This window comes from Eumetopias jubatus, unplaced genomic scaffold (assembly GCF_037043125.1).
Source record: "Eumetopias jubatus isolate StellerSeaLion01/CBP00866 unplaced genomic scaffold, mEumJub1_p1.0 scaffold_4, whole genome shotgun sequence".
Classification (NCBI taxonomy): Eukaryota; Metazoa; Chordata; class Mammalia; order Carnivora; family Otariidae; genus Eumetopias; species Eumetopias jubatus.
Window position 1 is genome coordinate 75,014,478 of NW_028274810.1, and position 20,549 is coordinate 75,035,026.

General features: G+C 59.9%; 1 protein-coding gene across 1 annotated transcript; it reads right to left on the bottom strand.

Annotated features, from left to right (window-relative positions):
- Positions 1 to 76: 76 nt before the first annotated feature.
- FOXO6 (forkhead box O6) lies at positions 77 to 20,514 on the bottom strand. Its single transcript, XM_028123193.2, has 2 exons — positions 20,101 to 20,514; positions 77 to 1,631 (listed from the first exon to the last, which is right to left on the bottom strand). The coding sequence occupies exons 1-2, from the start codon at positions 20,512 to 20,514 to the stop codon at positions 372 to 374; spliced, it is 1,674 nt and encodes a 557-aa protein (XP_027978994.1). The 3' UTR covers positions 77 to 371.
- Positions 20,515 to 20,549: the final 35 nt, after the last annotated feature.

Here is a 20,549-nt window from a genome sequence, read left to right on the forward strand (position 1 = left end):
GAAACTTGAAGATTCGGAGACGCCCTCAGCCCCGTGCCTCACCTCTTGGTTGGTATCCCAGACCGGCGCAGCCCACCTGGCTCGTCCCCACTCCCACCCAGCCTGAAATTCCGCTCCGCCCAGGCCTCCTGCCCCGGGGGGAGGGAGGAGGAGCGGGTCGCAGGAGTTTGGGCAGGAACGCCAGGTGCCCCAGCCCCTCCCTACCACTTCCGTCAGCGGTCAGCTGCTGAGGGACGTCTCTAGCAGGCCTGGGGCTGCCTCCCGGATCCTCCCGTGGAGCTGGAATCGGGGATGGGGCCCAGGGGATCAGGACGGGAAGACAGAAGCCCCTTGGGGGCGGGGCGGGGCACCCGGGGCGCGGGAGGCGGCCCTCAGCCCGGCACCCAGCTCTGGTTGGGGGGCGGGGCCCCGGCCAGGCCGGGCGGCGGCGGAGGCAGGGCCGAGTCGAAGTTGAAGTCCATTTCGTCGCTGTCCATGAAGTCGTTGAGGATGATGGACTCGACATCGCATTCGAGGCTCCCGCTGAACATGTCGAGGTCCAAGTCGGCCGGGAAGCGGTCGGGCGCGGTCCCCAGCGGCCCGGCGGCGGCCGCCGCGTATGGCCCCGGCAGCGCGTCCAGCAGGAGGCCACCGGGCGGGGCCCCGAAGGCGGCCGCGTGGCTCGGCGGCGCCAGGCCCGCGGCGCCCGCCTCGCCGGGCAGCGTCATAAGGCTGATGGGGTGGGCTAAGGCACTGCGCGAGGGCACCGGCGGCGCGTACGGGGCCGCGCCCTTGCCGGGGTAGGCGGCGGTCGCGCCCGCCAGCGCCAGCTCCCCGGGCGCGCCCAGCACCGGGCCGGGCCTGGGCGCGGGCGGCGGCGGCAGCAGCGCGGGCAGCGCCCCGGGGCGGAAGGGCGCGGCGGCGGGCGCGAAGCTGGCCTGCTTGTTCTCCTGGATGGTCTGCATGGGCAGGCGGCGCAGCGCGCCCAGCGCCGGCGGCCCGAAGCCCCCGCCCCCGCCGTAGGCGCCGCTCTTGCAGCCGCCAAAGTAGGCGGGCGTCCCGGCCCGGGCCCGCGGCCCGTACGCGTCCTGCGCGCCGTCCAGCAGGGCCTCTGGCAGCCCCGCGCCGCCGCCGTGCAGGCCCAGCGGGCCCCCCAGCTCGGCCAGGCGGGGCAGCTCCCCCGGGCAGCGCGCTCCTAGCGCGGGCGACAGCGCGCTCGCCGGGCTCGGGTACATGAGCGGCGACGACGGTGCCAGGGCCTCCAGGGCCTCGTCGTCCTCCAATTCGGCCGCCTCCCCGAGCAGGGGTCTCCCGCCGCCGCGGAAGTCGGCCCACGCCTCGTAGTCGTCGCTGGCGTGCGAGGCCGGGCTGGTGGCCCACTTGGCTGCGGCAGGCACAGGCCCCGGGGCTGGCGCGCCCGGGGGACTGTCATCGGGGCTTCGCTCAGGTGCCTGCAGCTGCTTCTTCTTGCTCGCCTTGCCCTTGATGCGCAGGAACTTGGCCCCATTGTCCATGGACACGGCCCGCCGCCGAGGGGTCTTGCCCGTCTTTCCGCCCTCAGGGTTCAGCATCCACCAGGAGCTCTTGCCAGTGCCCTCGTTCTGCACGCGGATGAAACGGGTGTGCAGCGACAGGTTGTGCCGGATGGAGTTCTGTGGCCAGAGACAAGGACATGGGTGGGGGAGCGGGAAGCGAGGAGGCCATGAGAAAAGAGGAAGAAGTGATGGAAAGAGGAGGCGGAGAAAACAGAGAAAAAAGTGAGAGAAGAGGAAGGACAAGGGCCAGAAGGGGCAATGGGAGGAAACAGAAATGATGAAGGGTGAATGGGGTAAAGGGGGAGAACAGGTGTAAGTACCAGGTTGGACAGGAATGCGCACCTTATACCCCAGAACCGCACCACTCTTCCCTCTCCCCGGCACCCCCCTCCCCCCTCCCCCCGCAACGCACACCTCCCAGAGGGTGGGGCTAGAGCTTTGGGCCTGGCCTCTCCCCAGGAGGCAAGGCAGAAGCCTGAGGGCTACTCTTAAGGAACTGCAGCAGGGCCCCCTCTCCCCAGCTCAGCCAAGCCCCGCCTGGGGCTAGCCAGGCTGCCAGGGCCCCCCAGCAGATTATGTAAGGGCTCATGCCGCCGCGGCTCATTTGTCTGCCCCCTCCCTCCCCAGCCTGGCATGGCGCCAGGAGCCCGAAAACCCAGGGCTCCAGAAATCAATCTCGCGGTGACTGATTAAGCCCTGTTTAGAACTAATTGCTCTTTCGTGTGTGGGGAGAATAAATTACCTGCTTTAATTTCGTGTCTTTAAAATGCAACTGCAGGTAGAGAAGACTGTTAACCCTTTGCTGGGAGGGCCTGGCCAGGGAAAGCAGAAAAGGCTGGGGGTCCCTAAGGTGGGTAGAGGCCCGAAACTCCTCTGAAATTTCCCCCAACTCTTGTGAGGTCCTATGAACTACAGAAGCCTAGATTCCCAGCAAGGCCCTCAAAGCACATCCATCAGCCATGGGGACCTCAGACCCCACCTCTGCTCAGCGCCCACCTTCAGGCCAGCCCAGCTCTCCAGCCTGCCCTCCCTTCCTGACCACCTGAAGCAGAGGAGCTCTGCCCCCAAAACCCCATTCTGGTAGAAGCTTCACAAAGTCCCCACAAATGGGGGGGGACGAAATGTAATCCCCATTTACAACAAGATGACCAAGGCTCAGAGAGGTCAAGTGGCTTGCCCAGGGCTACACAGCCCCTTCTGCTGTCACTCGGTACCTCCCTGGGCTCCACCTCTGCCACCCCTGCACACACTCTCTTCTAAATTTCTGCTGTGCCAGTCTCTAGCGCTCCCCATGTCACAGCCCGCTTTTGCCAAGAAGGCGGTGGGGGGGTGGGGGAGAGTGCCACAGCTCCAACTGCCTGGCTCCCCACAGGCACCTGAAGAAGGAAGATTTATGCTGCCCTGCCCCACCTCTGGGGCCCGCCACCTGGTGGCCTTGACCTCCCACCTCACGCACTGCTGGTGGAAAGAGCATGGGCTTGGCTATCAGAAGGGCTAGGCAAGATGGGCAGGATGCCTGGCTCTCTCGCTCTTTTCAGCCACCCAGGTATGTGACCATGGCTCTTGACTCGATCTCCGTGAGCCTCAGTTGCCTCAGTGAACGACGTGGACCAAAATGGGCACCATTCAGTAACCACCTCAGAAAGCTGTTAGATCACTACCTGAGGTAATGTGTGTGGGTATGTGTTTGGTGAATGCACCGGGTGCTCATAAACACTGGTTAAAGGCCTCACTCTGGCCAGAAGACCACACTTTGAGATCATCCAACAGACCTGCTCTGTCTCTACCTCCTTAATATCCTGTCCTGAGTATAAGTGTGCTAGGCACCAACAAGTCTGGGAAGCTGGCATTACCCCGTCTCACTGACGAGGGAACGGAGGCCCAGAGGCATGATGTAATTTGCCCAGGGTCCCACAGGCAGCAATGTCAGACAGCACTCCAGATCTAACCCAGCTCATGGACCTACTCCTAACCTACCTGTCTGCCCAGCCCCATAACCACTGACCAGTGAGGGCCCTCCCTCCTGCCTCCTTCCCACCAGTCTCCAGGAGGAGGGCTCCTTCCTGCTGCCCCACTCCCACTCCCAGCTCCAGGTACTGCCCCGATTCTCCGGGCACCCCGCCCCCTCCCTATCGCTGGCACTTTCTGGTCTTGGGAGGTGACAGCTCCAAGACCCCTCCCAGCGTTGCCCTGCCTGGCTTCTCCTGGGATCCTGTGAAGAGGGGAGCTAGGCCCCCAGGGAGTGGTGCTCCCTCCAGTAGATACCCCCTTCCCACCCCTGCCCTTGCACCTGGCTCCCTAGCCCCTCCAGCACACCTGTATTCAGAGGTCTCAGGGGCTCTGTTCTCCACAGGGGACTGTCTGGCTTCACAGAGGCTCCGCCTCCCAGCTTCTCCCCAACTGGAGGTTGGTCAGGCAACACCTCTTTATCAGTGTTACTATGTGCCAACCTGTGGCTGAGTGCTGGGGGGAGGAGGGAGGAGGAAGGACATCTCCAAGTGCCAGCACCCACTCAGTACCTGCTTGTTCAGCCCCAGGTGTTGTAAGTACTTGATCTCACATAGTCTATCAAACTCCATACAACGCGGGGATTGTGATCCCTAGCTCCAGATGAGGAGAGTGAGGCTCAGAGAGGTTCAGTAAGCTGCCGGTCCCACAGTGCGGATGGTAGAGCCAGGTACTGATTTCAGGTTACTCACGCCCTGAGTCTAAAGGGCATCACATTCCACCACGGCAGAGAGAAACGAGTCAGGGAATTTCCAAAGAATCTCAGGAAGCCAGGACTCTAGAGCTTCTCAAACTTTCCATGTAAACTATCCCCAGAAGCTGGCAGCATGGGAAGACTGGGGGCATGTCGCGAGGTCAAAATTTCCTATTAAGTCTTGTGCTTCATTTTTAGCATTCAGGGAGATTTTTGCATTGTACTTCATAATGCAGCTAAGTTTTCTGAATATAAAAAAAATGTTCTCGATTACCAAGAGCACCTGCTCTGGGCCTATGAAGGTTTGCACTCTTCCCCCACTGTTCCCTGCCTGGCCAGGTACCCCAGGGAGCTGGAGCCCCAGCCTGAAACCACTGCTGGTCCGACCCAGAGAGAAGAAAGGACTTGCCCAAGGTCACCCAGGACCTGGTAGGAGAGCAGGGTTTCAAGCGCAGGTCTCCTGACCCCTGGCTTGGTGCTCTTCTCACCCCACCAAGCCTCACCTGGGCCAGCCTGTCCGTCTCTCTCTGGGCCTGTTTCTCCGCCTGGATACTGATGATGTGCCAACTGTACTCTGTGACCTTTTCAATTTGACACTGCAAGTTCTTGAACTCATCCAGTCCACAGGTTTTCAAACTTTTTTAAAAAAGATTTTTATTTATTTATTTGAGAGAGACAGAGAGAGAGAGAGAGGGAAAGAGCACGAGCAGGGGGGGAGGGGCAGAGGGAGAGGGATGAGCAGGGAGCCGGATGATGCGGGGCTTGATCCCAGCACCCTGGGATCATGACCTGAGCCAAAGGTAGACGCTTCACTGACTGAGCCACCCAGATGCCCCAAACTTTTTTTTTTTTAAGTAGTGAAACTCTGTTCGCAAATGGAACCTAATGCAAAACGGAGTGTTACACCCTCAAGCCATCAGGGAGCGGGGGCGGGGTGCCTGGAGCTGGGCTGGCTCAGCACCCCTGGTACTCTCGTAGAAAACCTGGCCTTGGTGGAGGGATGGTGCAGGCCAGATGGATGGGGCTGTGGAGGTCCAGAGGGCTGTCATACCTTGCCCAGGGTCACCCGGGGAGGGAGCCCAGACCTGGCTAAGGACAACCTAGGCCTCTGCCTGTGCAGCCAGGCTGGGCACCAGGTGTGCACCAAGGCTGTGGCCCCTGAGGGAAGTCCAGGCCCTGAAGCCCAGTCTGGCTCCTCGGGGCCCAGCCACCTGGCACCAGTCAGAGCTCCCAGCCAAGATCCAGTAGCAAGCGCAGATCACAACTCCCCCACAAGGCCTCCCAGGAGGCCAGAGGCCACAGAGGAGGTGAGGGAGGCAGAGGAGGGAGCTGCCTCTGCCAGGCAGCAGTAACCAGGGTTCCCTCTTAGAGTCACCTAGCAACCCGCCACCACAGCCACAGCCCTGGCATGCCCAGGCTCCCCAGTGCCCAGAGCTGGGCCCGGCTTCTGGGGCCTCATGCCTCCCACACCTCCACACAGGCCTGGGGCAGGTTAACGGGGGGGGGGGTCGGACCACCCTGACTCGGGAGGCAGGCCATCCCAGGGCTACATCCACGCCCATCCCCCTCTCCCTTGGAACCTGGGCTAGGGAGGCTGGGCAACCACCCCCTCCCCACCTCGGGGCCTCACCCACCTGGGAGAGGAGGCTGGTGCAGTTGAAAGCGCATGGGCTCTGGTGTTGGATCTGGATTCCAGTTTTGGCTCCAATACCCCATGACTAGTGCAACTCTGGGGCAAGATGCTTTGAACCTCTATTTCCTCAAACAGCCACTTGCTTCCACCCTTGCTTCCCTACAGCCTCTACCACCCAGCAGTCAGAGTGGCCCTTTAAATGCGTGGATCACATCCAGTCCTGCCTAGAACCCTGAGATGCCCCCCATCTAAGAGTAAAAACAAAGGCCTTGCCATAACCCACAAGCCCCTCCATGACCTCTCAGACTCCTCTCCTAACACTGTCCTGCTCGATTCCTCTCTCCTGTTCCTTGAACCTGCTAGGTACGGTCCTGCCCCGGGGCCTCTGTCTCAGGGGAGACTGTTCGCCCATCCATCTCTCATCTCTTTCGAGTCCACATGCAGATAGAATCTTTTGCAACGAGGCCCATCCTGACCACTCTAACTCTTTGCTCCACCTCCCTGCCATTTCTTGGCCCCCTTACCTGCTCTCAATTTTTCTAAAGCAAGGATCACTTTCTTAATTAGTAGATAGTTTGCACACATACATTAATAAGTTAATATGTTAAGTTATATATAAATATATAATTCATTTATATTCTGTATTTATTATTTATTGTCTGGTTTCCCTCACATTAGAATATAAGTTTCATGAGGGATTTTTGTCCATTTTTGACCGTACCCCATGTGTTTGATGCATACCAGACATTTAATGAATGTTCACTGAATGAATGAATGAGAGAGAGAGAGTAAAGGGGGGGGTAATACTGTGTTGCAGGGAAAATTAAAGGAAACGGGGCAGAGTAGCTGGCACATGAGAGGGGCTTCCCCAAACTGGGCTGAGAGAAGGAAACGTAGGCAGAATGAGAGACAAGCATGGGAACAAGTCAGGAACAGCCTGACCCACAGAGGGAAGCGCAGAGGAGGGTCAGGGTTTCTGTGAGAAATGGGGGAAGGCCTCAGGTGACCGTGCACCTGCCCACCCCAGGCCCCCTCCCCACTCCCTCCCGCTGCCCAGACAGACTTGAGTCATCCAGGGATCACTGGGGCCGACCGAGGTCTCCGAGAGCCTGTCTCACCTGGGCCGGAAGACACGCCGGGAGCCCCAGTGGGGAGAGAACCACCTCATTCCTGCTGCCGGTGCCTCCCGCACGGACAGGGTCTGATCCATTTGGTGGTGGCAGCTCATCTATCCAGCAGGACGCCCTCATTTATTCCCAGGACACCCTTCGCCCACGAGCAGTAATGCATTCACCTGACAGCACAACCCCATTTATCCAGCACCCCAGTCCCATTTATCCAGCAAGTACAACCTCATTTGCTAACAGCGCTCCATTCACCTGATGGGCCCCCTCATCTATCCAGCAGGACACCCTCATTTATCCTCCAAGTCCGAGTCTCTCCTTCTGCCGGTGGTGGGCTGTGTTCTCTGCCGGTGCAACCCGACCGGTCCTGCAGGACGTCACCTCTCCTACGAGTACTCTTCATCCCCTGACAGGACAACCTCATCTATCTCATAATGCAGCCTCACCTTGCCTCCAAGTACCACCTCATTCCCTGACAGTACAACCTCGTTTATCTTCCACTACAACCTCATTTCTCCTTCTCGCACAGCTCCATTCTCTGATAGCTCGCCCTCCTCAGAGCCCGAGCCCGCCAGAGCCCCCGGGGTGGGGGGAGAACGTGGAGACAAGAGTGGTTTCACCATTCCCATCCCTCCCTACAGAGGGCTGCCTGGCGCTATGACTCTGTCCAATCTCCGCCCACACCAAAAGGGCCCAGGGACTCAGAGTTCTAGGTTGCTCGGCCCAGCCAGTGCCCCATTACCCCACTTCCCATTCTGTCCCCTCCAGCATTCAAAAGGGCCCATAGGGTTGATTTCCTCCAGCTCCCCAGTAGGGAAAAGATCCCACCTGATTTGATTTGTAGCTTTTGCTGATTTCTGCGGCCAACTGTAAGCTGCCAGCATGACATCACTGAGGACGGAACTGGGAAGACGTGTGCAGGACTGGCTCTTCTGAGCCAAGGCAAGCCAGCTCCAGCACACCACTGGCACGTGCTTCAAATACCAAGGCAGGAGAAGGGCACCACCAACCACATGCCAGACCCAGGTTAGGTTCTTTAGATGCAATCCTGACAGCCATCCTGCAAATAGGTGCCGCTATTTTCCAAAGAGAGGAAAGTGGGCTCAGTGAGGCCACAAAGCTGCGTAGTCATGGGGCCAGGTCTGGGTCTCAGAGCTGTTGGGTTCCAAAGCCAGGGCTCTTCTCACCCCCTCCCCAATGTGGCAGGGGCCACCGTCCCGCCCACCTCAATGGTTATCTCTGCCTTGGTTCTCAAGCCCAAGCTTCCTGGCTTTCATCGGCCAAATCTTGTGTCCCCACCCACCTCAAGTCCTATACTACCTCCTGATCTTCCTGACATCTGGGGAATTCCAGGACCCTCCCAGTTCAGTCCTAGGACCTGTGCCCATCCGCCCAAGCCCAAAGCCAGGTACAGACACCCCTCCAGGTTCCATCACTGTCTGAGGTTCAGCCCAGCCCCTCTCTTAGGAAGCTGACCTGGCCTACCCAATGGTGATGATGATCCCTGGGCAGAGACTACCTCTGGGGCTGTGTGAGTTCTCTGATCCCCTCCATGGCTCTAACTGGCCCTCTCCCTCCTTCCTTCCCTCCCTTCCTGCATGAAGTAAGGTTGTGAGCAGGGTTGGAAACCCAACTGCATTCATGTGACCTTGGGCCTCCCCCGTAAAAGAGGGTAATAGTATTCCTGGGGAGGGCTGGGACCTGGATGGGAACCTACATGTCAAGAATCTCATCCTCTCCCTGACTCAGAGGCCCCGGAGTAGCCCCTGTCCCACCCTTTACCCGACACCCCACTCTGGAGCCCCAGGCTGGGGCCTGTCTCAGAGCCACAGTCTCTCTGAGGGTCAGAGAGACTTGCTCTGCCACCTGGGCTCAAGCTGGGATGCTCAGTCCAGGCAGGCTTCCTGGCAGAAGGGGGTGACCTGGAGAGGCCTGAGGCCATGTGCAAATCCTCGATCCCAGGGTCTGTAGTGGAGGAGGGGTAGAAGGGCAGGTGGGGGCACCACGGCCATAGGTGTCAACAGGGGACCGGGCTTGGGGTCAACCGTGGAACAGAAATGCGCAGCCAGGGGCCAGGAGGAACCAAACATCCAAAGCAAGGCACGAGGTCAAAAGACAGGCCCTGGCATCCCCCCACCCCCACCCCCACCCCAGAGAGAGCAGAGCCCACACACCTATAGCCCGGTCCAAGCAAACCAGCAGTAGAAGTCGAAGCTCACCTCTACTCCAGAGCCCATGGCTCCTCATCACCTGTGGGCTTGGGTCCAACCCCAGACCAACATACAAGAACCGTCTCCTAACCCCCATTCCCTTCGGCCCCCTGGGGCTCCAGCCACCCTGGATGTCGTACACTGCCAGGCCTTTGCACACTCCGCTCCCGTGGCCCCTCCTTCCCTCTCTGCTTGACCAGGTCCTGCTGCTACAGCAAGGCAAGCTGTGTGACATCTTTCTACTTCCCTCTGCAAGTCCCAAAGGTAGTTGCTCCCACCTCAGTGCTGCTGCAGAAATAGAACCGCAAACCAGAGTACAACTGTGCATGAGCTGGCCTCCCCACTTAAACTTCACGGGGCAACCCACAGCTCACAGTAAAGTCAACACACGCGACGAGCTCTCGGCAGCCGTGAGCCACTCAGGCCTCGCCATTCTCTGCTGCTTCTGTTCAGCAAAACCTCAGGCCAGAGCTCCAGGCCTTGCCTCCTCCCTCCTGCTCCACCCCCATGCACCCCCACCCCACCAGTTCCTGCTGTCTCTGCCACCTCCCTGCTTTTCCTCAGCACTTCCAGGCTCCTCGGGAGAATTCAGTCAAGTAAGAAAAGGAACTACCATTTACTGAACATTCATTATGTGCTATGCACTGTGCTGGCCCAACACCTAAAATCTTACTGTCTTCTTAACAATCCTCTGAGCTGGGTTAGTGTGTCTATTTTACTGATGAGAAACTGAGGCTCCAAGAGACAAATGGAGCTGCCCAAGGTCACATGGTGTAAGTGGTGGTGCGGGAAGGAATTCACACCCAGGGCCCTTGCTCTGCCTCTCACCCTGAGATGCCTCTAAGTAGGCGCCCAGGCCAGACAGAAGCTCCAGGGTGGGCCTGGGGTAGGAGCCGGGGTGGGGCTGTCCATACTGGCTCATTGAGTCCTCCAAAGACTCTTTCCTCCCTCATCCAAGATTAACGGGGATCCCTAAATGCAAAGCCGTCCAGGCCTCTCCCTAGCTCTCCTCAATCTGAGCCCTGTCCTTCCCTCTGCACGCAGCACCTCCCTACACCCCTGCCCCAGGCCCTGGGAGCAGCTGCGGTGACCTCACCCAGCCCTGCCCTGGGCCCAGCTCTGGGGAGGGCCCAGCAGCTGTGCCCCAGCCCTGTAGGCTGGCTCCTGGGGGAAAAAGAGGAAGAGTGGGCACAGCGCCAAGAGAACCATCTGCTCTCCCAGGGGCATGGCCACCCGCACAGATACTGGCCTCACCCCCAGGGACTGCCCTTGGCCCTCTGTCCCTATGCCAAGGGGTTCCGGGAGCCCAAGGCAGCCCACCCAGACCGGGGCACCAGCCTTCATCTGCCATCTGTCTTCTGGATTCTGAGAGGTCCTCGCAGGACATGTTGGAGCATGAATGTCCCCTGAAAAATGAACAAGTGCTAGGGGTAAGCTCTGGGTGTAGAGGCCAGAGGCCAGGGCTGGGTGTGCTGAGCACTGCATGCCCCAGGCCCAGCCTAGCTGCGCCAAGAGCCTAAGATCCCCTGGGGGGAGGGGGGCCTCCATCCCCTCACATCTGCTCAGCTGGCAGGTGCCTCTGGCAGAGGGGCAAGCCCCCTCCCCCCACAGCCCCGGCTCAGGTTACAGAGAAGGCAAGGCCAGCAGAGGACAGGAGGGGACAGACGGGTGGAGGAGGCCAAGCAGCTTCCCAGAGTGTTGGGGGAGGGGAATTCGGGTCTCTAGATGGGACTCAGAGCCAGAGAGGGGAGGGCCATATCCAAGGTCACACAGCCTCCCAGTGGGCAAAGAGAAGCCCACGTCCAGGGGCAGGCAGCCCTGGGTTCAAGGGTGACCTTGAGCAAACCACTGCCTTCATCTGTGAAAATACTGAGACTAAAACCTGCCTGCTGGCCTCCCAAGGCCACGAGGAAGGCTCTGTAGGCGAGAAAACAGTGGGTCAAGGTAGGGGCAGGTGGAAGCTTGGACATCCTGAAGAGCTGACACCTCAGGGACAGAAAGGGGGGCATTAGAGGAAGGACCACTCTCCCCCAACACACACACACACACACACATGCACACTCACACACTCACACAAGCCAGTGTCTCTCAAGGATCAGGGCCCAGATCCCCACCCTACACAGCAGTGGGGAAGGGATTCCTTTCCTTTCCCAGAGCGATGTACAACAGTAAGGGTGTTTGCTAGGATTTCATGGGGACTTTATATGTATCTCTCCTGTAATTCTCACCACACAGCTTGGACATAAGTCCTATTATCATCCCATTTTGCAGAGGAGAAAACAGGCTCAGTTGCCTAAGGCCACACAGACGGTGAGGAGCAGAGCTAGGTTCTGGTCCTCCCTGCTGCCCCCAAGACTCCTAACCACACCACAGTCTCACCTCTAAGATCCCCCGGGTACCGAAGGGTGCTGTATGGCACCTCAGGCCTGCTTTTAGACCCTTTGGGCCTCTACCCCGTCAGACTCATCTTCTCCCATGGACCCCCAGTGCCAGGCCCACGCTGGGTGCCCAAGCCAGTCTTTCCCCTGTCCACACCACCCCTGAATGATCATTCTACCTAGATTATTCCCCAGCTTGGAGTGCCAGGTCCCCGGCCAGATATTCAAGACCATTGCCTTCAGTCCCTGGCTTGCTTCGCCAGCCTCAAGTCCTGCTGTGCTCTGACCAACAGAACCAGACGCCAAGGTTTGACCTCCTTTGTCTGGTTCCCCTCCCCCACCTCCGAATACCCACAGCTCATTATTTGGCCTTCCCTCATGACCCTGAGCAATCCTTATCCCACAATCAAACGCAGGAGCCCTCATCTTATCTCCCCAACTCAACCTGTAGGTCACTCAAGGTCAGGGGACCAGTTTGGTTCCTCTCAGCTGCACTGTAGGGAGTGGCTAACAGGTATAAGCCTGGGTTCAAGTGCATGGAGGAAGCTGTCCTCAGCCTTGGGCCTGCAGATGAGGGGAGGAAGAAGGGGGAGAGAACACCACAGCACACGCTGGTCTGGCCTTGCCCTCCGGGAGCTCCATCTGAGAGAGGGAGCCAGGTGCCCCTGGAGCCATCCCCCCAAGACTGGAAGCCTCAGGGCCGAACGCTAAGAGAGAGCAGAGAGACAATGATGGGGCTGGGGTGGGGGTCAAGGTGTGGCAGGGGGGTGAGGGAGGGGTGTGTGTGTGTGTGTGTGTGCGCGCGTGTGCCAGCTTGGACTGGCCTGGCCTGAACAGTGGGCTAGGGAGAGTTAGCCCCAGCAGTTTTATTTCTGTCACTTACAGCAGGATACAGTAAAAGCCACTTTCCTTCCCCAGCCTTAGTTTCCTCCTAAAACAGGGAAAATCACAGCATCGGCTTCACAGGGCAGACGGCGGGGGACAAGAGTTAGAAGAAAGCATGTATATAATGGCACCGGGGGCTGAACCCTGGGCTAGCGTAGTTCAGTGGCTGATTTGAGGGTCGGAAGAGCGGAGTGATGGGGCTGGAGAGACTGATTGGGACCAGGGGGCCAAGGCCTTGAGTGTCCTGCTAAGTGAGGCCCCTGGCCGGGACCCTGTAGGAACAGTACTGCACTGGACAGACACATAGGGAGCGACTGGAGAAGAGGGGCTGTGACTTTCAGGTCCTTGCTGGGCCAGTTCCAGATGCTTGCTGAGTCTTTACGCCACCACGCACCTTCCTGCAGCCAAAGGCCCTCGGTGGCAGAGGGCATCAGCCCCAGCTGCTTCCTCTATCCTCTCCAGCTGTGTTCTACACAACGCAACTCCTAAGACAGGAGGGTGAAGGTGTTGGGGCTGTGGGATCTGGTGTTGGAGCTGACTTCCTGGCTTTTAATTCTCTGGGGGGCCCAAAAAGAGTGAGGAGGGGGGGAGGGGGCTCCACCTGGGCAGCCTGCTGAGAGAAGCTGGTCTACACTGGGAACAGAGGGAAGGACAAACAGGAGTCCGGGACGCTACCATCGAAGGCACTGGCTCAGAATCTGGTCCATCAGTAGATAGACCTGTTAAAATCAGACCCTCTGAGGGTCTGATATAGAGGGTTTGAGATGGGAACTGGAAACCTGTGTTATTTAAAAGCTTCTAGGTGACTCTGATCATCAACCAGGTTGGCCAACAACGAAGGCTTTAAGGCAGAAATTCTCAGAGAGATGCGGTGGGTTCCAGAATCACCTGGGAGGTGGGCCTGTATTCAATCCACCCAAGCACCCAGCCTATTTTCTGAGGGGTGGCCCAAGGGATCAGTCCAAGAGTCAGGAGCTGCCTTCATGAGCATCTGACAACGGCAGGGGGTATGAGGTGTAAAGGTAGCAAAGCAAGGGGATCCTGAGATCACAGGCAGCAGGAAAAGCAGGAGGGAGGGCAGGGCCTGGCCAAGGCCAGCTGAGGGCCCAGGAGTCCATACAGAGCAGTTCAAGCTTGGCTGGCTCCCAGGGGGTACCGAGGAGCCCCAGAGGGTTCTGGAGCATGAGGGAGCCTTGGGGCAGGAAGGCTGTGGTGCATGGGGTTGAGACTGCACAGCGCTGGGAGAAACAAGGGACAGACAGGTCTGTGTCTAAATCCAGGCTCAGTCTCGTCCCAGCTATGCTGCCCTGGCCAAGTGACTTCACCTTTCTTGGCCTCCATTTCCTCAACTGCAAAATGGGGCTATTAAAACATATTTGGCAGGGTCCAGGGAGGATGTAAAAAGACAACGTATGTGAAGTGCCCAAAGGCCTAGCCCCCAGACATTAATTTTCTTAATTCTGGTTCCCCTTCCCACAAGAGGCACCCCCCCTTAGAGACCAGAAAGGTTTCTCTGCAAAGAGGGAGGCCCCAGGGGGAGGGTGTGGGAGGCCCCTCCCCCACACGCCACCTGGCCCCCCTCCCACCTCCACATATGGGTTGGGGGGTGGGGAGAGGCAGCAAACAGCCGAACCCTCCCAAACAGGAGTTGGTTTCTATAGTAACCAGGGTGCCAGGAGGAAGGGGGGGCGCTCCAGATCCAGCTGTCCCCCTGAGCACCCTACCCAGGCCCCAGAGCCTTAGTTAGTGCCCACCCAACACCCTGCACCCCCCATCTGTCTGCTCTGGGGGCCCACTGAGACTGCCATGAGCACTCCATTGTGTCCAAAGTACATTTGCCACCTGGGTACTGCCAGGGTCAGGGTAGGCATCCCCAAGCAGGAGTCCCAAGTTCAAGTCCATCCACACCTGTAATCCACATGCTTGCACCCCTGAGAAGTCCTATCAGTACATGGTGCCCTGGGTCCCAACTAACCCCTCATGGCTCCTAGAACCACAGTGTTGGTCAGTCACAGACCTGAAAGAACCAGGGATCCAGTTAAGGCCCTGTGGACACGGATGAGAACATCAGGATCAGAATGGGAAAGAGCTTTGCTCCAGCTCACACACACTGGATCAGGTTCCCTCATGGGGGCTCTGTGGGTGCTCTGTCCACCCCTCAACCACTCTGGACTCCGCAACTCCAGCTGACCCAAACAGCTGAACTAATATACCAGGAGAGGAGCGATGCTCCAGGGGGTTGGACCACTGCCAGGGAGAAGGAAGGAGGTGCTAACAACTTTAAGACCTGTCTAGCAATAGAATGGGCAGCTCCAGAGGCCAGATCCCTCAGTCACTAGGGGTGTGTGAGAAGGAGACTGAGCTGGGAAAGGAGGCGTGGAAGGTGATGTTGGGCTCCATGACTCCACACCTCCCCTAGAGACGTGAAGGCTGATTTGGAGGTGGAAGGAGTGGGCCCCAATGCGTGACCTGTTTCCCAGGTACCCACCCCCAAGTTGGGAAGCAGGCTCATAGGCTGCAAATAGGGAGGGGCTGCTGGTGAGCCTCCCACAAGGTAAGGGAGACAGTGAGGGGAGGAGGCGGCTCCCCTGGCTAAAGCCAGTACACCCATATCCCAGAAGCCTATGGCCACACCCAGTTCATGACCACCACCCCCTCACCCCTCACAAGACCCAGACAGAGGGACTTCCACAGCCCCCAAGACCCTGTATGGGGGCCACCACCAGCTGCCACTCGAAGACAAGACCCTGGATTGCAAGGAACAAGACTGCGCCCTTTCAAAACCCAAACACAAGCCCTCTTCTCCAGCCCCAATGGCACAGAAAAAGTTTGAGTTTTGGGGTCAGAAAGGGGTTCAATTCCCCGGACAGACACTTTCTAAGGATGTGACCCCAGAGCAAGTCACTTCTCCACCCTGGAAACTGGGCTGTTAATACACTCCCTGGAAACAAAGTGGCCAGGATGCAAACGGATCTGCACCGGGCTAGGGGGCGCCTCTTTCCAGGCCCCATCAGCCCTCCCGGTCCCTGGCACAGGCCCCCAACTCCAGTCAGTCCTGAAGCTGGAGTCCTCTGGGTGTGCAGAGAGGGGGGGCCCCAACCCACAGAAAGTGGGGGTTGGGGGGCGCTGAACTTTCGAACCCGCAAACCCCCCGCGCCGTTCATTACCTTAACATGAGTTAAAAATAACCGTCTCATCTCTTTAAATTAGTCTGTCTGCAATTACCGCCTGGCACGGCGCTGCCCGCCATCGTCCCGCTGGAGCGGCGCCAGGTGGCAGGCGGGGCCCTCACCCTGTCTGTCCGTCTGTCTGTCTGCCTGCCTCCCCATCCCTCCTTCTCCCCGCAGCTACCCCAGGGGCCTCCCAGGAGCACCCAGACTCGGGAGCTCCTCAAGTTGCGCAGGGAGGGGGCCGGGCCTGGGGCTGGCTGGCGGGAGCGAAGGGGCCTGCGTATGTGGGGGGCGGCGGGGGGGGGCCTCTGGAGCAGGGCGGCGGGGGAGGGGCGCCGGGAGGCCCGGGAAGCCGGAAGGGCCCGCAGCGCCAGCGCTCGTGGGTGGGTGTGAGCAGGTGGCCGTGGGAGTCTGCCGGGCGTGCCAGCAACTGTGCCAGGAGCGGCTGGCGCGGGCTCGTGCCCAGGAGGCGGGCAGCTGCCAGCCCCCCGCTCGTGCACGACGGGGGGTGAGGACACCCCCCAACCGGGGCTCACACCGCCTCCTCCCGCACCCCCACCAGCCCTTGGGGCTGGGGATCCCCGGAGGACAAAGAAGGAGGAGGGAGCCCTGCTGGAGCAAGCTGGAGAGGGGAAAGAAGGGGGAGCCCTCTGCACTCACAGCCACTGCTCAGCCTGGCTGTAACAGGACCCTCCTCTTGGCCTCTGGATCAGTCCCTCCTTCCACCCCACCTAAGACCTTCTGGGGCCGGATGGGGGTAGCACCACCCCTCCTGATCCCATCCCCCAACCGCAGGGCCGCTCCAGGCCCTGAGGGAGAAGGGAAGTCCCCATCCACTGTGCTCCTCCCCCATCAAGCCTGGGGACAGGAATGGGAGGTGCCCAGGCCTGGCCTGGGAGCTCCCAGGGGAGCTGGCAGCCAGGAAACACAAAAGCAGGCTGAACAACTCCAGGGGCGCTGAGTGGAAGGAGCACCCAGGACCCAGAGCAGTCTGGAAGCCTTCCTGGAGGAGTCCTGTGCTAGGGAAGGTGGGGCTGGAGCATCCGGGAGGAAGTGGGAGGCTCTACCTGGCTGTCTGACATCCACACTTTTAGGACACTGAAGAGGGAGGGGAACCTCCTGTCCAAGCCCTCATCCAGGGCCTGGAGACCCTCTGTCCTGAGAGAAACACTACCAGCCTCTTTGGTGGAGTTTCCAGCACCAAGGCCAGCCTCTCTGCAGGCTTCAGCCTGTTGGGGGTCCTGCACCTGCTGCTGATCTGTCCTCCTGTTCCCATCCGCAGCACCTTTGACTACCTCCCCCCATCACAGGTGGGACCACAGGGCAAAAGCCAAGCACATGGGCCCTTCCTGATCTGGCCCACTCTGCCTTTCCCATGCCACCTCCCTGCCATCCCTAGGAGCCACTGGTTCCAGCCTGGCCCGCCCAACCCTCTCCTCTCCTACAGTTCTACCTCCTTGCCTTTGCATCTGTAGTCAACATCCCTTGAGAGACTTTCTCCCAAATTCTACCCCCCAAAGAAGACAGCCCAGATCAAGTGCCATCTTCTCTGTGTGGGTTTGCCTGGGCTCCCAGGGGGTCTAACCCGCCTTCCCTGTACCCCTGCCCCCCACCTCTGGCCCTTCCTGCCTGGGTGTAGAGCCCTGATGCATCCAGAAGGCAGGCCTGATGCCTTTCCTTTGGTCCCCCACCCTCCATCCAACACAGGGTTTGGTATACCCCAGGGATTCAGGTGCCACACTTATGTGGTGGGGGAGGGGGAAAGAGGAACAATGGGCCCCAGCCCTGGCACCTGAGGTGTCCCACAGCCTCCGCTAACACACAGGCTGGCTGGGAGTTGGGGATGGTCTCTCCACCTGCTCCCTGGAGGCGCTGAATGGGAATGGGGGCAGGGGCAGGGATGAGAGGGGTAAAAAGATGGGGGGTGGGGTAGAATGAGGACAGCCACTGACCGAGCCAGATGGGAAAGGCCAGAGGCCCCTCTGAACAGCCCTCCTCCAGTGCCTGGGTGGTCTCTGCCAGGGCCCTGGGTCAGGAGCCCAAGCCTCAGGCTCCCTCTCCCATGCCCCAGTCCAGGACCAGCCTGCCAGCGCGCCTTCCTCCCTGAGCCAGGTGCAGGGAGAACCAGTGTGTCCCCGGCAGCATGGTGCAGTGGACACCACTTCCAGGGGGCTGGCAGGAGACCTGGGTCACCGGCCAGCACCTGCCACTCACCAACAACCTGAGGCGTTCCATCCCCTTCCGGGGCCTCAGGCTCACCGTCCAAGAAATGAAGTCCAGGGACTAAATTATCTCCAAGCACATTCCCAGTCACATTCTAGGATTTAGACCTGCCCCTGTTCAAAAGCTGTCTGTGCCCGCCTCCCACACCCAGTGCCAGCAGGACACTATTCCGGAGGCTTGGGCGGTGGCAGGGGGGGTGCTTGGAGGGAGACACACCTGGATTGGAGTCCAGTTCTCCCATCTACCGACTGTGTGACCTTGGGCAGTTCACGCCTCCACTCTGCACCTCAGTGCCCAGCTCTGTAAACGGTGGCAGTGAAACCTACCTCAGGGACTCCTGAGAGTGTTAAAGAGACACCTGGCACAGATGCCTGAAGGTGGCTGACACCTAGCACCTAGCAGCCCCTGGACACCTTGGCTTGGCCCTGACACCCTCAGGAACTGCAGGTCTCCCTCGGCTTCCGGTCTCACGTCTCCTCTTGCCCTCTGCCCCCACCATTCCTGATCCCTCAAGCTCAAGTGGGGCTCCACCTCCTGCAGGAAGCCCTCCTGGCTTACTCTGGCCCACAGTACCCTCCTCAGCCTCAGCATCAGCTGCACCAGCCACCCGTTCCTTCACACTCTCACCAGACATATGCCACTGGCTCCTCAGTGCCAGGCTCTATGCTGGGTGCCGTGGGCACAGAGATTGCTCTGCCGCCGCCACTGTCTTCTAATGGGTGGGTGGGGAGGGGAAATGAAAGAGGATACAAAAGACTGAGCCCTATGACAGTCAGGGAGAGGGCCAGGGAAGAGGGAGCCCTTAGCTAGCTAAAAAGGGTCAGGGGAGGCTTCCTGGAAGAGGCATCTGAACTCTGTGCTCTTGAGGACAAGAAATATATCTACAGGGAGAAGTGAAAGGTGGGACAGTGCATGGGGACAGGGAGGGAGGTGGGAGCAGATCCCAAGGGCAGTACCCACTTAGGAGGAATAAGTGTTCTCGTGGGGGCTGAGCCCAAGGAGACTGGAGACTCATGTGTGCTCCTCCAACCCGTGCCTCCACCCCATAGTGGCCAGAGAGAGACAGACATGATGCCAGCATGAAGCCTGAGAGCCAAGGGCCCCAGGTCAGAGCACTGTGGCCCCTACAATGCAGCCACTGGGCAACCAGAGCTGCTCCTGTCCACCAGCCTCCCCTCCTCCTCTGGCACACCTCCTTCCTCTGACCCTGTCTGCAGCCACTACCAGGCATGGCTCCCTCCCTCCATCTAGGCATACCTCCCTTGCAGAGACCCCTCACCCATAGGAAGCCTAAGAGCTCACAGGCCCTAGGCACAGCCCCCACCCCCCAACCTCCTCCTCCTGCAAAGGCATCGACTATGCCCATTCCCCGACAAGATGGCCAGAGGAGGGTCTGGAGGCCACAATCCAGTCAAGCCCTTGTCCTCTCCCAAGATGGCTCCCCCCGTTCCACTGGATGGCACTGAGGCCTCCCTAGGGTGCCCCTGCCCCTCCCTTCACCCTCAAATGCATCTGGGCTCTGAAAGCCAGGGAAGTGGAAGCCAGACAGCCTAGGGTGGGAAGGGAGAGATTCCCCAAACCTCAATACCCTGCCCTCACACCAGCAGAGGTCATCACCAGCCCACCATGCTGATCCAGGCAAGGGGGGACAGCAGCTGCCCCATGGAGAACTCAGATTGCAGGTCACCTGACCAGTTCCCCACCCCAGGCTGGCTGGTGCCCTAGGGTGAACTCTTGGCACCACAGGAAGAACTGTGAGCTCAGGGTCGCAGTCCTCACCCTGGGGCCAGCTCCAGAGAGAGTAGTGGGAAAGATGTGGGGAGAAAGCAGGCACTGGCCCCAGGCCATTATTTCAGCTCTTTAAGGAGGGTGCCCGGTGGAGAAGGTAAAACAAGAGTAACACACAAAGCAAACTCGCCGGGGCTACGAGGGGGCCCCTTAATATCCGAGGCCTGGGAGTGGGTTCCTCTGCTATGCCGCCATGGACAGGGTGGGGGTGTCCCTCGGGGGTGCCTCAAAGTGGCAGTCCCTTGTCACCTCACCAGACCTCCCACCCTGCATCCAGAGCACGCACACAGCTGCTCCCAGCACGCCCCCGCCTGTCTGCCGGCCGGCCCCACTCCGCGGGCACACACTCCGTGACCCCTAGGGGTGCCCCAGGGCCTCCCTCCCGACGGCTCCCCGGGAACCCGGACGCACCTAGCAGCCCCTGGAAGCCCTAGCCGGCGACCCCAGCTCCCCTCCCCAGCCGGACGCTCCCACCTTCCAGCCGGCCGAGCTGTTGCTGTCGCCTTTATCCTTGAAGTAGGGCACGTAACGGACCATCCAGTCGTAGATCTGCGAGAGCGTGAGTCGCTTGTCCGGGGCGCTCTCGATGGCTTTGGTGATGAGGTCGGCGTAGGACAGGTTCCCCCACGCGTTTCGCCGGGAGCTCTTCGCTTTCCGCAGCGGTCCGACCTCCGCGCCCAGCGGCGGCGCTGGGGCCATCGCCGGGGCCGTCGTCCGGCGCTCCGGCCCGCAGTCCTCGGCGCCCTCTGCCACCCCTGAACCCAGCGCTCCGTCCTCGTCGCCGGCCAAGTCGGGCTGCGGCAGGGGCCAGGTACACGAGCGCGGCCGGCTCTGCGGCGCGAAGTCCGGGTCCACGTCCACCTGATGCGCTCGCAGCTTCGCAGCCATGGTCCCGCCCGGCTCGGGCGAGGAGGGGAGGGAGA

Coding starts and splice junctions, on each gene's coding strand:
- FOXO6 (XM_028123193.2), bottom strand. CDS start 20,514: ATGGCTGCGAAGCTGCGAGCGCATCAGGTGGACGTGGACCCGGACTTC. Junction 1,632..20,100: donor ACAGCTCGGCCGGCTGGAAG/GTGGGAGCGTCC, acceptor CTCTGGCCACAG/AACTCCATCCGGCACAACCT.